Source organism: Nothoprocta perdicaria, unplaced genomic scaffold (assembly GCF_003342845.1).
Source record: "Nothoprocta perdicaria isolate Ctin4 unplaced genomic scaffold, notPer1 scaffold_118, whole genome shotgun sequence".
Classification (NCBI taxonomy): domain Eukaryota; kingdom Metazoa; phylum Chordata; class Aves; order Tinamiformes; family Tinamidae; genus Nothoprocta; species Nothoprocta perdicaria.
Window position 1 is genome coordinate 2,328,532 of NW_020454294.1, and position 14,936 is coordinate 2,343,467.

Here is a 14,936-nt window from a genome sequence, read left to right on the forward strand (position 1 = left end):
CTAGAAGAGTAGGAAAGAAAATGGGACTTACTGTATTTGCTTTTTTGTAAAATAGCCCAGAGCGAGTCAGGGCCATTTATAGATTGTTTCCTAATCCTGAAGCAAACATATCTGCATTAGTATTAATTACAATCCAACTGCTGTGTTACATATCATGTTACGTAGACTGCCAACCCGGGGCCCTTGGTACCACCCAGCAGGGCAGGGGTACTCGTCCTTGCGAGAAGCTTGTCACAAAAATGAATTATTTGCCTTATATTATGTTGAAAGGTGGTTTCAATATAAATAATACAAGACAAGTACTGCTTGCTATAATAAACCAATGTAAGGGTAGGAACTTGTAAGGGTTGCAGTGGCTCARTGAGTCTGGATTAAGAGAGTCCATAGGAATAGTCTGTCCCAAGGGAGTTTGGAAATATGATTTGGGAACATGAAACAATGTGGCTGTTTGTGACATTTCTGCTTTCATAAATTGCAGCTGATACTTTATTTTCATGTTACTCTCTTGTTCTAAAATACATTCAGACAAGTAGGTGTTTTTCCATTTCCTTCTGTGATCATTGGATCAGGTGATTTATATATGGAGAGATCTGCATTTGAAAACCACACACACACAGTATGTTTGTGCCCTATCACATCCCTACTGAAGTAGGGATCAGGATGACAAGTCTTGACTTCAAGTCCATGACATCTGAAAAAAATTTAAGATGGTTGGCCCTTTTTAATAGATCAAAGCAGGAAATAAATACAAAATAAGATTATTTTCCTACTTCTTTGATTGGATTAATGAGTGGGTAAAATAATTAAGATTTTTAAATTTGCACTGAATTTATGTTAACAACTGCTTGGCTCTAGATATATGGTTTTTTTTTTTCCTATTTAAAAAAAAATCTAGTTGGCTGAAATGAAAATCAGAAGATGGACCAGTTGTTGTAATTCTATATGCCAACAGGCAGAATTAAAAAAAAGGAGTTAATACACTTTCCTAGCCGAAACATGGAACTACAATCTAAGTGAAAGCAATATAGTTACAGACRTGTTTTTCCACCCTCAGGCTTGTTTACGAGTCCAAGAGCAGAAACTCCAGAAATTTGACAACACTGTGCTTGAGATAGAGGAGCTTCTCAACAGTAATGAACCTCCCTTGGAGCTGCAGKTAGGAAGGAGCCTTTAAAGCTAATGGGCTGGGACCCGTCTTTTCCACAGTCATTTCTTGGTTTGATTTAGATCTGCCSGAAGAGAAATGGAGCAATTTTGTTAGCTGTTACCCAGCCTTTCATTTCTTGTTTTTCTCAGSTTGTCAAAACCAAACCTGTCATTTTAAATGCAAAGGTCTTTAGTCCTGTGTCCTGCAGGGGTTTGGCCCTGCAGGTACCTGCATGGTACCTGCTTTATGGATATTGGCCAAGAACAAGGCACAGGGACCTCTCTCATCCCTTTGTAGATCCCAGTCACTCAGCATGCTCCTTGTCCCTTTCAAACTGTACCTTTACCTGGATATGATTTACACAGCTTGTTAATATCTAGCTATTTACATGCAGTGGTGTTTACTATGATGTTTTCCTTTGCAATAGTACCAAGAAAGCTCCATGTTTTTACTTTACCCACCAAGAGTTAAGTTTTTCTCCCTATTTGAGGCCACAGATGCTTAGAACTTATATGAGTTCCCCAAGCATCTGCTCGAGTTGTGGTCAGGCAGACCTTGAGCTTGACCCAGTTTGACCATTCATATGTTTATCCCCCGCAGCCAGTGAACTTGGAGGTATTTTGCTGGGTAAAATGATCCGAGGAGCTTAGGCAGGGACTGAGTGACACTGGGCTGTGCAGACTGTGCCCTGAAGCAGCCCAGGTGCCCTCAGCCCCTCCAGGTCATCTGTCACCATGTGGGCAGGACCCCTTGAGTCATCTCTGCAGAAAATTTAAGGATAAAGTTCAGGACCTGCTGTTCCCTAGTGACCATTCTCAAGCCGGAGCTCCCCATGTCTCCGTTCCCCCCTTGTCTGTTTGTGGGGACGGTGTGGGGAATGGGTTGCAAAAGAGGGCTGGTACCTCCTTTCTCCTAGGAGTGAAAAGGCATTCAAGTCCTTTGTCCAGGTGAGAGTAGACACTAGAGGATCTACTCACTGACAAATACACTGTCAGTATTTGTCTACCAGTGACAAATAAATTGGTCAGTAAAGTAGCACCAGTTAATGCATCCCTCATAAAGAAGACCTGAGATTATTCTCCCTCAGAAAAGTAGGGCTTGAATACTATTGTTATTATTTTTCAATTTGCAGAGTGGAGGGGAAGAAACTGAAAAAACCTGTGATTGAAGCATCTGGTCTTCAGATCATTTCACTGCTTTTTATAGCTGTCATGTAGTTCTGCAATATTCTCGGAAATCAATCCCATATAATTTCTTWCACCTTCTTATTTCCAATTTTAAGGTCATCAGATCATCCGTTGTGCATAAAATGGAGCTAATAAAAGAGCTCTTGTCGATGAAGCGGGGGACTAGTGAGCTTGGTGTGAATACGGCAGAGCTAAAAGGAGACCTTGACCGGGCCAAGACACAGATTGGGATGACTGAATCACTTTTAAAAGCTTTGTCTCCTTCTGATACATTAGAGATCTTCACTAAATTGGAGGTAGTCACAAATTACATACCTTTTATAATTTGATTGATTTTTTTGCTCTCTCCTGGGCATGCCTTCATGTGTGTTTCCCCTGTATAAGTTATCAACCATTAGAAGAGCAAGAAAGAACTTGGCTGGAGTATTCCTTAAAGTTGCCAGATGCATAGAAGAAAAGCCTGTTTTCTCTGGCTGTTTGTAGATGCAGTTAGTCAAGCCTTGCAGCTATTGGAAATGGTCAGTGGTAGGCAAGACTGCAGTGTCTCCCACCCAAGATATGTTGAAGCAGTAGTGGGATGCTGGTTTGCATCTTTTCCAGGACTGAGTGATAGAGTTGTCTTGCCYCCTGGTCTGCCAGGGAGCTCTCCATAAGTTCTTGAATCCAGTTTTTCATCTGCCTCACCCCAGGGACAGAGGTGAGAAAAGAGCTGCTTTGTGATTTGGAGGTTGCCAAGATTTAAACCTCCTGTTAAGCAACGAGTCCATGACGTACATTGTGACTGCTGCTGTTTAGGGCAGTGAAATTCCATGTATCAGAAGAARGAAACAGCTCTCAGTTAATTCTCCCGGCTCCCCTCAAGTTATCTTTCAGTCTAGCAGGATTTGACTCATAGAGTGAGACATTTAGAAACAGAAAGGTGAATGTGCAGCTAATGCAGTCAGAAAGTCATTATAGATATAGCTAGATCTAGAWATAGCCAGATATTTTATAGCCTGGAACATATTTATGACAGTGCCCTTCACACATTTATTGTGGGTGATGCCAAAATACCCACGAGCCCATGTGTGAATATACTTGTGAGGAAGTATGTATAGCGATGTATGCACAATACTCAAGAAGAGTTTAATGCTTTTTCTACTCACTAATTGCATTATTAATGTTAATGCGTTTTAAGAAATTATTTTGGTACTTAGTAGGACCAAACTGTTTTGCAAAACTACATAATTTATGCTGAAACAGCTCTGTCCAGTACTGCTTATATTTYAGATTTTTCTCTTTAATAGATGCCTTTATTTAACTTTAGGAAATCCATCAGAAAATTCTGCAGCAAAAACACCACGTGACATTACTCCAAGAAGAGACAGATTGTCCTGATGTCGATGAATTAAATAAGCAGCTTAAATGTGTCACTGATTTATTTAATAAGAAGAAACATGTTTTTCAAGATCACTTTATTGGTGTTTTGAACCGTAAGCAAGCACATTTCACATCTATATTTTTTATAGTTTTGTGTAGAGCATCTTCATCACCTTAAGATTATGAAATTGATTTATTTTTGGTTCAGTATCTTAAAGATTTTTTTTGCCAGACTGCTTCTGGGTTCTCAACAAAGTAAAGATTTGCAAACAAATGTTGGTTGATTCCAACAAATCACTTGATCCAAGTGGAAGTATTTTTAATATAATCTTAGCTGTGGGTGTGGGTAGCATCAAGCATCATTAATTACTCTTCACTTAACTCAGACATAGGATTGTGCTAGTATAGAATTAGGCCCAAAGGTAATCTCATTTTAAATAGTTTTTTCAGTAATATTTGTTTGTGTGCAAATGAGAGAATTTGATAAAAATCGTAAGTCTTGTTTACCAAAGCTGTGAGGTGTAGCAGACTTCTCTTGCATTGAATTCTTCCCCAGTAAGAGCAATACTTATTATCAATAATTATTGGGTGAAAAATGAAGTGTGAATTRTGGCATTTTTTGTCATATTGTATCTAGTGAACAGCATCTCTGACAGCAGTATTTTGAAGATAATTATGAGTTACCTGAAATATTCATGTTAAATAAGAACTTTCTTTTACAGAATACAATTAATGAAGAAAATTGGAATATATCTTTTTATAGGTCAATGCAAGAATTTTAATGACTGGTTCAGCAGCACTCAGCTGTCTTTGAAGGACTGCTTTGACCCTTCAGAAACAAAACAGATGTTGGAAGAAAAAACACAGAGGCTAAAGGTAAAATATTATCATATACTAATTTCTAAGGCTGATTCTTGAAGTTACAGGGTTTTATCCAGAAGGTTATTCTTGTTTGTGAGTTCACCTAGTGGGAGGCTTAAGGACTATTTAATATAATATAAAACATGAGAACAGTAAATGGAATGAAAATATAACTTTGTTAAAATTGAGTATCAGTGTTCAAATTCAAGTCATAGCAGTGTAAGGTCAGTCCAGATGGYAGTAGTAAGAGTCCACATAACTTCAATGTGAAAAGATTCAGAAAGTTGAAGAGCAAAATGAAGTTCTGATTTCCCCACTGGGTTTGATGGAAAAATTTACATTCACTTTCTTATGGAGAAATTTTCAGTCCAAGTCAGGCAGAATGCAAAGAAAAGAAACAGAAAAGCCACAATGTCTACAAAAAGTGATCACCATTTAGCAGCAGAAGGCATAGTGATGTCAGTGCTGGATTTGAACTCTGCAGTTGCCTATTCTGTTTTATTTGTGCTGCAGAAAAGAAAATCTGTCATTTTCACTTTTTTCTTATTATGCAAACAACAACTTTTCCATTTGCAAGTGGAATAAATGTGTTTCAGGAAATTGTGAATGAACATATCTTGACAAGACACAAATTACTTTAGCAAATGTTGATGGAGGTAACAGAGATCAAGAAACTCTTGTAAAATAAATCTCTACGATACAGCAGAAAATTTGACAAATGCATCTTGTGTTTATGCTTTTATTCAGCAATTCYTAACTTCTGAAGGCAAAGATGGAGATATCCAAGAGGTTAAAACTTTATTGAATAAGGTGAAACATTACTTGCCAAAAGCAAGTATTAATCACCTTAACAACCATGTGAGAGATCAAGAAGCAGAACTGCAAAGATTGATCTCCAAATGTCAGAAACGGGAAAAGGAACTTGCTGCTTCTCTCCAACAGCTCAGTAGGTAGGAAACTAATGCCATTTCTGACATGTTAAACATAGGTGATAAAAAATGATTCATTAAACAGTCATACTGAAGGACAAATAACACTGCTTTTAATAAATATGATCTTTTAATATGTGATAGTGGGTGTTTTATGAGCAGGTTATGCTCCATACTATACTACAGCACATGATTTTGAACATTTTTTCATGTTTGGGTCCATGATATTTGTAGTATTTTTGCAGAAAAATACAGTAACTAGCAATTTTTGCTCATGCAAAGCCTCTGATTTTGAAATGCATCTGTATTTATTGTTTCTCTAGCCTTCAAGAGAGCAGCACTGGCTTGGAAGAGTGGCTTGCCACTCAGGAAGAAAAACTGCAAGAGATTCAGAAAGATAAGACAAAACTTGAAAGCTATTATCAAATATTATTAATGCAGAGGTATTATTGCCTTTGAGTTTTATCTTAGAAATGTTTTGTAAAAGATCCATTTTGTTTTAGTAGATAGATGTTTGATTAATTGGTTGTGTTTTCTTTAGAGAATCGTTTGACTCCATGGCTCAGCAAACAAAATCCTTGAGGGAGACTGGGTTGACAGAAGATGAAACTGTTTCTGAAGCCACTGCTCTTATTAATAGATATCAGATGCTGGTGACACATGCAAGTGAAATGGCAGGAGATACTCAAAGCCATCTAGCAGAAGAAAACAATTTTGAAGAACTTGCCCAGGATGTTTCTTCTTGGATCAAAAGGCTTGAGGAGGCTGTTAGTAACCTAAGTTCAGAGGAAAGTGAGTCTCCATCAGAAGAACGAATTAATCGGATAAAGGTATTGTGCTACATGCATTACTTTTGTGCTTGACAACAAAAGTATTTTCAAGGGAAAGCTTGGTGAATCAGTACCTCAGCAAGACACCGTCATTGCTGGTTGCCTCTGTTTTGGAGGTTGGTTTCAAGGGGCTTGTTTCTTTGGGTTTTGGATATTTTTACATGGTTAATGAAGTCCATAAGGACTCTGCTGCACTTCTGAGTGGGCCAGTACTGAACTCAGAGCCCAGGTAGGGTGCTGGTGGGCAGGCACCTTCTGTTCATCAACTGCACCACAGGTACAGAGGTTTTACAACACTCCATGACAGGGCAGTCAGAAATGAGGCTGCTGAGATTTCCACACTTTTTCCCTAAAACTTCCTATGTTTTGGAGTGTTTTTTTTYAGTGAGTGAGACCAGTATTAGTTGTCTTTTATTACATAGACAATAATGAATAAATCTCAGTTACATTGTTCCAGGCTTCCTAAAATTAGATGATCAATCTATGTATACATTGACCATATAGAGTATTGGAAGAAGGATTGTTTTTTTCTTGAAGAACAGTATACAAAGAATGAAAGATTTCATTGCTAAAACTTCTTATTCTGTAAGCAAAAATAAATAAATATTTACTGCTTCTTTCTCCTTTAATACAGGAAATCATAAGTCTCAGAGATRGAGGAGAGGCCAAAATACGAAACATGATAACTCTAGGAGAAACTTTAATAAGAAATGAGAAAATTGAGAAGCCAGTGGTTGAACAGACTATTTCTGAACTCCAAAATCRGTGGGAAAGCGCCCTTCAGTTAGCCACAGAATATATAAGGTAATAACAGAATTTGCCAAGAGGCAGTATAGGTTTCTTGTTGCTATTGTGTTTGTTGTAAAGTATTCGGTATTGTTGTGTTGTTAGAAAGTCTTTTTGCTGACTTTCTTCTCTTCTTTCTCTACCTGTTGCACTGAATTTGTGTAGATACCGTCAGAAGTTCATGCATTTCTGTATGGATGTACGGGAGCTGGTTGCAGTTTGGACCCACAGGGCTTGTAGGGAATAACCAGGAGMCCTAGGGGTGGGTGCCAGGACTCACCTGGAGTTATCCCCACTCACCTTCAATTCCCTTTGTGATACTGAAGCAGCRTGGGGAAAATAAAAAGCAAAGTGTATCCATTGCTCCTTGTTTGTTTAGCCTGTGCAGTGAGAAGACACTGATCTAACCCTTGCCAGTCCTCGAGCTGCCTTGCTGCAGTTTTGGGTGCTCACTGGCACGCTGAGCTGAGTCACTGGGGCCCCAGTGTTACTGAGAGCCGAATGTGGCCCTCTCAAACAGCTTGCCTTATTCCAGACTTGTGTAAAAATCAACCAGCTCTCTGATTTTGGAGATGCAGACACTATCAAACTAGCTGTCTGCTGTAACATCCTTGAACCCTCTTTCATGTTTATAGGTTAGGATTGAAAGTGTATCTAAGATGCTGTCACTTATCTTGCATCTAAATCTAGGTCAGTAACACAGAGTTGAAAAATTCCAGCCTGAAGTTGATCAATAATCTTAAACTTCCAGAAAATCTTCAGTATGTTTAATTCTCGTAACGGTTGATCTGCTCACAGTTAGATATTTTCTAAGCAATAAATACAAAAAAAACCCATTCATTTATTAATAATAATAATTATATATTCTTTTTTAGCCCTCAAGAACAACTTCAGCTTAACAGAGAGCAATATGAGCGAAGCAAAGCAGGCCTGAGACTGGCTCTAACAGACCTGAAGAAACAGCAACAAGAGTTAGGTGTTGCCCTGCAGCCTGGTTTGCAGGAAAAACAAACTCAGTTGACAAAATATGCCCAACTTCTGCAGAAGGCAGAGGACTTAAATTCCCTTTTTAATGAACTGAAAAGCCAAGAAGATGACCTGCAGTGTCATGCTGTGGATCCCTGCTTCACAGAAGAGTCGTGGTTGGAATTAAAGCATCAACATGAAAATCTGCTCAGCCAGCTACAGGTTGGAATGTTACTCTTTATAAGAGGCCTGTTTGGTTACAGTTCTCACTGATTGTTGATAGTCTCATTCAGCTGGCAAGTTTATGAGTAAAACTGGGAGTGCTGACAATTATTCTGTGAAAGGGCAGGGAATTCTTCTCCTGTCTTACTGTGGGAAAAGAGCACCAGAAGCTCATATACTTCACTGCCTTGCACTTTGCAGAGGAATAAATGTTTAAATAAAAGAGCCCAAAGTATATGTGAGAATTAAAAAAAAAATGCACTTGTATTTACAGCTTTTATATAGCTATGCAGCATGAAACRTTTGTTGCTGTAATCTCCAAGCCATACATTCTTTTCCTCCTTTTGGGAGGATGAGTGGYTCTGCCTGGGTGTTGTTTGCTATTGGTTGCACCCAGTTTAAGTCAGCAGGATACCTTGCAACACACAGAGCATCCTCCTCCAATCTCTCATCCATTTTGTACAGGAAACATCCCTTTAATAACCGTATTTTCATAAAATGCAAACTCCCCTGTATCCTGCTAATAGTATTGATTTGTTCATGGTATAATCCATTATGTGCTGGGGAAAAAAGGAWTTTTTTTCCTGTACAACTGTGATTAGACGGATATTTAATGGGAAATAAGTAAATGTTCTGTGCCACTGTAGTCCTGGAAGAGCTATGACAGACTGTAGATGGTTTCTATTTTCTGTGAGCTAATGCTGGGTTAACCTGAGAAACTCCTTGATTTCTAGAGCATAGTGCAGACATTGGAAAGCCATGTTCAAGAGCACCAGCTGTTTCAGGATATGGTAAAAGACTTGAGCACTGAGCTGAAAACTATCTCTAAGCAATTTCCTGATTACGGAGGTCCAGCAATGGAAGAAACGTCCACTGAGCAAAAATCACAGGTATGTTGGATATTCCTTTTATTAAAATAATTGTTGGCCTCAAAGTGTTCTTAATGAAGTCGTTGGATCTTTGCTGCTAACCTAACTGAAAGRAAAATTGTCTGAGCCCAAGAATCCAGGCTTCCTGAGGCTTTTTTATTTTTCCCTTGGTGAATAAGGAGGAGAGAGATCTTCAAATATTTCATTTTAAGGTCTTAAAAAGTCTTTAATTCTAACAGAGTTCAGAAAGCTTARGATAGTGACTGTGAACCAAGTTCAGAAATAGATACTCTTCTTCAAAAGTATTTCTAAGATATATTTTGTAAGATATTCTTAACACAAACAGATATTCTTCTGCACACTGGCAAAATTGAGAATAGTCTCATGGCCGTGAGCATGGTGAATTATTAAAAGATGACATTATAATTCAGGTTCAAATCACTGATATTYCCCCTCCTCCAGAAGTTAGCAGGTGTGTCTTTAGCAGGTGAAAGAGGAGGAATAGGAAGAGGGTTGGCTTGTTAAAACCTTGAAAAGTTCACCATTGTTTTATTATTGTCCTAATGCATATGTTCAACTGCTTTTCTTCATAAAAATATATGGCTCTACAATACTGGAATATTTGACTTTCTGTAGCAAATATTTCTGCAGGAACTTTTCAGCACAGATTGTTGTTCAGAAGAAATATTTATGATTTAGTAATTGATTTCAGATCTTAGTAATAAGTACACTGAGTGAAGATATTTTTCAGTAACCTGTTTYCTTCGTTTTTAAAGGAACAACGAGAACCTCTTAGTCGATGTGAAGACACGTTAAGGAAGATGTTGGTTTTAGCAGAGACTGTTAAACAAAATACCTCTTCACAGGGACAGAAGTTTATTAAGGAGGAGATTGAAACACTTCAGAGTGAGCATAGGAGTCTGCAGAAAAGRCTTGAAAATGTCAAGCAAAGGGATGAAAATATGCTCAGTGAAGCCCTTGAATTAAAGGATGTGATTGCTGAAGAAATACAGGTGGAAGATAAAGCAGACCYAGAGAGAGAGATGCAGGTCACTTTTGCTATCCTTACTGCTGTAGAAGAGGGCCCCAAAGCAGCAGAGTTAAAGGAAGGCTTGGAAATGCATAATGTGAGTATGCTTGTTGACTGCATCAGTGATTAGAGAGGCAGCTCTCTTTCAAATACCTTTTGTAAATGGCATCCTTTTCATTTCTTTTGAAACTAAGCCTTCTAAAAATCACACACATATAAATCAAGTGGAGAACTCCCAGAAGTTGTTTTAACAAGTCTGTAACAAGTTAATACTGTGTCTTCAAAACAGCAACTTTCTGTTCAGACTTAACCTGCGTATAGCTTTCTCCTGCATGTAATCAGAATATGTATCCAAGGTAAGGACACAAAGGGAGAAGAGTTATAGATGTGAAAACTGCAGATAGACCTCTGCCAAAGAACTCTAGCCTTTTGTTTTGCTGTTGTTTTATAACTTTGAGAGCTTCTCATAAACCAATAAGACTTGTCTAGAGCTGAAGCACAATGTATTTCCTGTTTCCATAAGTTCTGTTTTTTTTCCCTTCTATCCAGATATTTAATATGGTAATAGAAGGTGCACAGTCACACAAACATTTCTTTTTCTTTGCTTCTTCTAGGGTCAAGATGTAAATGGGAACGTGTCAAAGAAGGAGAAGCAAGATGTTTCACTTTTGGAGGAAAGCAGTGTATTGGCAGACAGCCCCTTTCAGGTTATCTGTCAGACCAAGGATGGAGAGGACCAAATGGTTCAGGTACCTGACAAACATTTAACACACATCAGTGTGTGTGTCTGTGTGTGTGTGTGTTTGCTAGAAATGCATTTTCTTTGTTGTTCAGCCTGAAGAAAGGAAGCATAAGTTATGTGGGCCAACTCCAGAAACAAAGTAGGTAAAGAGAAGTTACAAACCTGAGACTGCTAGTTGCCATTTTAGGGGACATCAGGAAATTCACACTGTCTCAGTGGTTTCCACATTYATTAAGCTGATCTGTAGGAGCAACAGACAGCTTGTGGAGTGAGTGAAGTGCCAGTTTCTTTGTAAACTTGGGTTTTGTACTGTGACCTTTGTTGTTTGTAAATACCTTGTATTTTTCAAACCAGGAGGAGGCTGAAAAAGAAAGCCGAGGTGTGGACAGCGGTGATGGGGTCCAAGAGGACCTTCTGRACAATGTGGGTCAAGGTGGTGACACAGAGTGGAAAAGGCAGCAAGATGTTGGTGCTGAAGGTGATGAAACAAGAAAGAAAACAAGTCCAGTGGAGGTAATAGGATAAAAGGTTATGCAGGCTGGCTGAAGTTGACAACTTAGTTGCAATTGTGTTCTCAGGATATGTTTAACTCTCTGAATTCTTTCCTGTACACTTAAAATTACTATGGATGGAATTACTTCATTACTGTGGTCTGCTACAAAGTGATTTGCTGAGGACATTGCATCCCAAGTCACTTGACTGTATCATGATGTCCTTTTACCATTTTGCTTAAACACTGTTATTTCACTTTTATCTCTTTCACTTATTTACATGTCTTATTTACTTATTTACATACTTATTTATCCTACATGAAATTCTGTATCCAGTTTTGTGCCTCCTGGTACAAGAGGGATTTTGACAAACCAGATGGTTAGAGGCTGAAGCACATGATGTATGTGAAGAGGCTGAGAAGAGTTAGGTTGTATTAGGAGAAGGAAAGGGTAATGGAGAGTCTAATTGCCATTACCCCCTCCCTAAGGCAGCCAGACTCTCCTCAGATGTCCAGTTTTTACAGACTAGCTGAGAATGAAAGCAGTGTTTTGAGTGACAAGATGGAGCACAATGTGGACTTGTGAACATGCTGAGAAGCAGAGCAAATTAACTCAGTTTGGTTGCAATCAGGTTGCACGTGGCCACTTTCAATACATGTCATAGCTGACTTGCAAGTGCTAGCTCAGCATAGATAAGTCCCCAGTGCTCTGCATTAATTTGTGGACATGCTGTATTTGTCATTCCTTATTTTGTGTAGGTGGCTGTTTTATTTCATCTGTCCCCACTTTGTAAACCAGCTCAAGCAGAACTTATAGCTAAATAACTCAACAAATGCTTAGCATGAATACACAGCAAATGCCAGAGCTGCCCAGGGRAACATSCTGCCTGTAGGGGTACAGGGTTTCTAGCCACAGACTCTCTGTCTACACTGCAAGTAAGAGATTGGAGCCTCAGGAAAAAGGTAAACCTTTTCTAAACACAATTGTCTCATTCAAGACAATGAAMATCAGGAATACAAAATTAAAAGCCCATGCTTAGAATAATGAAACATAAAAAGTGTAGGTCAGAGGAAGATTGTTTGTAATTTACARTTTTCTAAAAAARAAAAGAAAATTACAGTACTGCTTCTTCTAAAAGGTTTCCTTTGCCATAACCTTTCCCATATTAAATTTATGAGACGTAATTTTGTTCTTCCTCATTTACCTGTAATTGTAGGCTTCATATCTTTGTCATCTGAAGCACTGCAATTACTGCTCAGTATGTTTGATTAGGACTTTTTGGTTACTTGTTTCTTTTATGTCCTCTGCACCMAAAGAAGAAACCTGATGATGTCAAGGATCAGTCATGTAGAGAAGTACAGCAGGTTCAGCAAAGGGTGGGCCAGAAGGATCACGAGCTGAAATCCTTACCAGTGGAAAAGAATGGTCTGGAATCCAAACCTCCGGGTTCTTTGTGTGAGGTAACCCACCCTACTGTCAAAACACTCACTTTTCTTTGCATTCTCATGTGCTTATGTTTCAGTCTGGTAAAGTGGATTTCCATCTCACTCTGTGATAGCTAACTGATTTTTCTGCTTGCTTCAGTTCTATGGCCCTCCAAAATCTCTTAAGACGAAATATCATGTGTACACAGAGAAATGGAAAATTTCTCTGATTGACTCTTTCATGAGTAGACCCCTTCAGTTCAGACTGCAAGTATTCAGAAGAGTTTGAATAATTGGAACTRTTCTTTTCGAGTAGTGTCCACCATGGGAAGCAGGCACGTGCTGGTCTGAGTAGCTCATGGCCCATAGAGAGGCAGAGAACAAAGGAAGCAGCAGCATATCAAGGCAGTAGGGATGAAGGTGTGAAGAGGAGTTAAAGGATGAGTGTACGTAGAGGAAGAGAAGACAGGATAGACTTGAGAATGGGATGAGCAAGGCCCGATGTGGGTGCTTGGAGGATGTCACTGAAAAGTGGGGACGTCCGACTGTCAAGCTTGCAGTGATGGGCAGAGGTTTCACTGCTGCTGCCTGTGCCTGTGCTGGYCACAGGCTGGGGTGTCCACAGAGATGGGCGGTCGTGTCCAAGGGACACACAGAGAGGGAAGCCACCGCRGGGTTTAGACACAGCTGCAACGTATGAAGCAAAGGGGGAATGTCTCAGTCCGAAAACTTGTGGCTGTAGGCATCCTTCAGAAATAACAACTCTGTTTTGCATTGTAGCAAGCAGTTATCGACGTGGTTGTTMAGAAGGAACTGCTTCCTGAAGTACCTGTACATACGGAATATTTTGAGGAGGAAAAACGGGTTAACGAGCTGAAAAATGAAGTGGCTGAACTGGATATTGTGCTCATAAACAAACAACTGGAAGAGCTGGAGGTATGAAACAGCGATGCTTTCCTTGCTGCTGGTGCAGTGATGCACTTGCAGCAGGAAGACTCGCTCGGGCAGAGGCGAGTTGTTGTGTGCAGCCTTATCTAGGTTTGACTCTGTGATTAGGCAGTTTGTGCAACAGGTAATCTACAAGCAGTGTGCTTTAATGCAAATATTTCCATACTGTATTTCATACGCCTCTTCTGAGATGCAGTAGTATGTACATCTGGGACTGCACATGTGTTTCCCCAATGTGCACAAATGTGTGTTAGTTCACATGTGACCATACAAGCAAGGTTGTAGGTGCAGCAGTATTTAGCTATACTTGATGATTAAGCCAAAAGTGGTTAAGATCCTCTTGTAATCTTCCTTCCATGGTGGGTTTGTTTGTAGAATTTACACACAGAACTGGAGACGTGGAAAGCAAAATCTTTGTGTCAGAATCAAGAGGCCYTCCCCAGCACAACAGGATCAAACAGAGGAGAACTGCAAACCACAGAGCCCACAGTGCCCTGCTGGGACAGGCTGCTTCAGGAGCTAGACACTGTTAAGGCAGTGAAACAACAACAGTACTGCTTAGTTAGTGAGTACCAGAAAAATCTTTCTGCTGCTCAATCCTCAATGAAAAATTTGTCAACAGAAAAAGATAACATAAAAACGTAAGTATAGTGTAAGTTTTCTGTTAACATTGCAAAACAAATATGGGTCTTAAATTAATGTTATGCATGTAGGTAAGCTAGACTGAATTTCTCCTGCCAAACTTCAATGATGTTGAGATAGGAATATGACATTATCTATCTCAGTGATGAATAAACTAGGAAAGTTGAGCACTAGTTTTTTTCAAGGATTCGTAAATTCTTATTTGTTGCCAAGTGAAAAGTCTGTTTACTCTGAAAATTAACATTATTTAATAGGAGCATTCCGTAGCATGCTCCTATTCCTATGCTGCTTTCTGTGGCAATAAATGAGCGTGCTGTAAGCGATGTACATGAGATATTCAGTGCCTTTTATAGAATAGCCTTCAAAGCACAGCAGGAATTTATCGATCGTATTAATGAATCATATTGGTTTGAAAATCTTTAAAATGATTTATACAATTGTTAATTTATAGCAAATAAAATAACATCTAACCATTAAATGTATTTTATATGGGTGTTTCACAT

The 14,936-nt window shown here is 39.0% G+C and overlaps 1 protein-coding gene across 3 annotated transcripts in view; it reads left to right on the forward strand.

Moving 5' to 3' along the window:
* SYNE2 (spectrin repeat containing nuclear envelope protein 2) overlaps positions 1 to 14,936 on the forward strand; it is a 145,015-nt gene that overhangs the window by 36,919 nt on the left and 93,160 nt on the right. The window contains exons 33-47 of one of the 3 annotated variants that reach the window (XM_026053733.1): positions 2,430 to 2,630; positions 3,641 to 3,806; positions 4,457 to 4,569; positions 5,302 to 5,504; positions 5,807 to 5,926; positions 6,025 to 6,313; positions 6,948 to 7,117; positions 7,975 to 8,287; positions 9,022 to 9,177; positions 9,933 to 10,283; positions 10,801 to 10,935; positions 11,283 to 11,441; positions 12,736 to 12,879; positions 13,624 to 13,779; positions 14,167 to 14,432. In XM_026053733.1, coding sequence (XP_025909518.1) covers positions 2,430 to 2,630; positions 3,641 to 3,806; positions 4,457 to 4,569; positions 5,302 to 5,504; positions 5,807 to 5,926; positions 6,025 to 6,313; positions 6,948 to 7,117; positions 7,975 to 8,287; positions 9,022 to 9,177; positions 9,933 to 10,283; positions 10,801 to 10,935; positions 11,283 to 11,441; positions 12,736 to 12,879; positions 13,624 to 13,779; positions 14,167 to 14,432 — 2,942 coding nt within the window. The remainder of the gene's footprint in view (positions 1 to 2,429; positions 2,631 to 3,640; positions 3,807 to 4,456; positions 4,570 to 5,301; positions 5,505 to 5,806; positions 5,927 to 6,024; positions 6,314 to 6,947; positions 7,118 to 7,974; positions 8,288 to 9,021; positions 9,178 to 9,932; positions 10,284 to 10,800; positions 10,936 to 11,282; positions 11,442 to 12,735; positions 12,880 to 13,623; positions 13,780 to 14,166; positions 14,433 to 14,936) is intronic. The other 2 variants (XM_026053731.1, XM_026053732.1) reach the window with 2 other exon arrangements.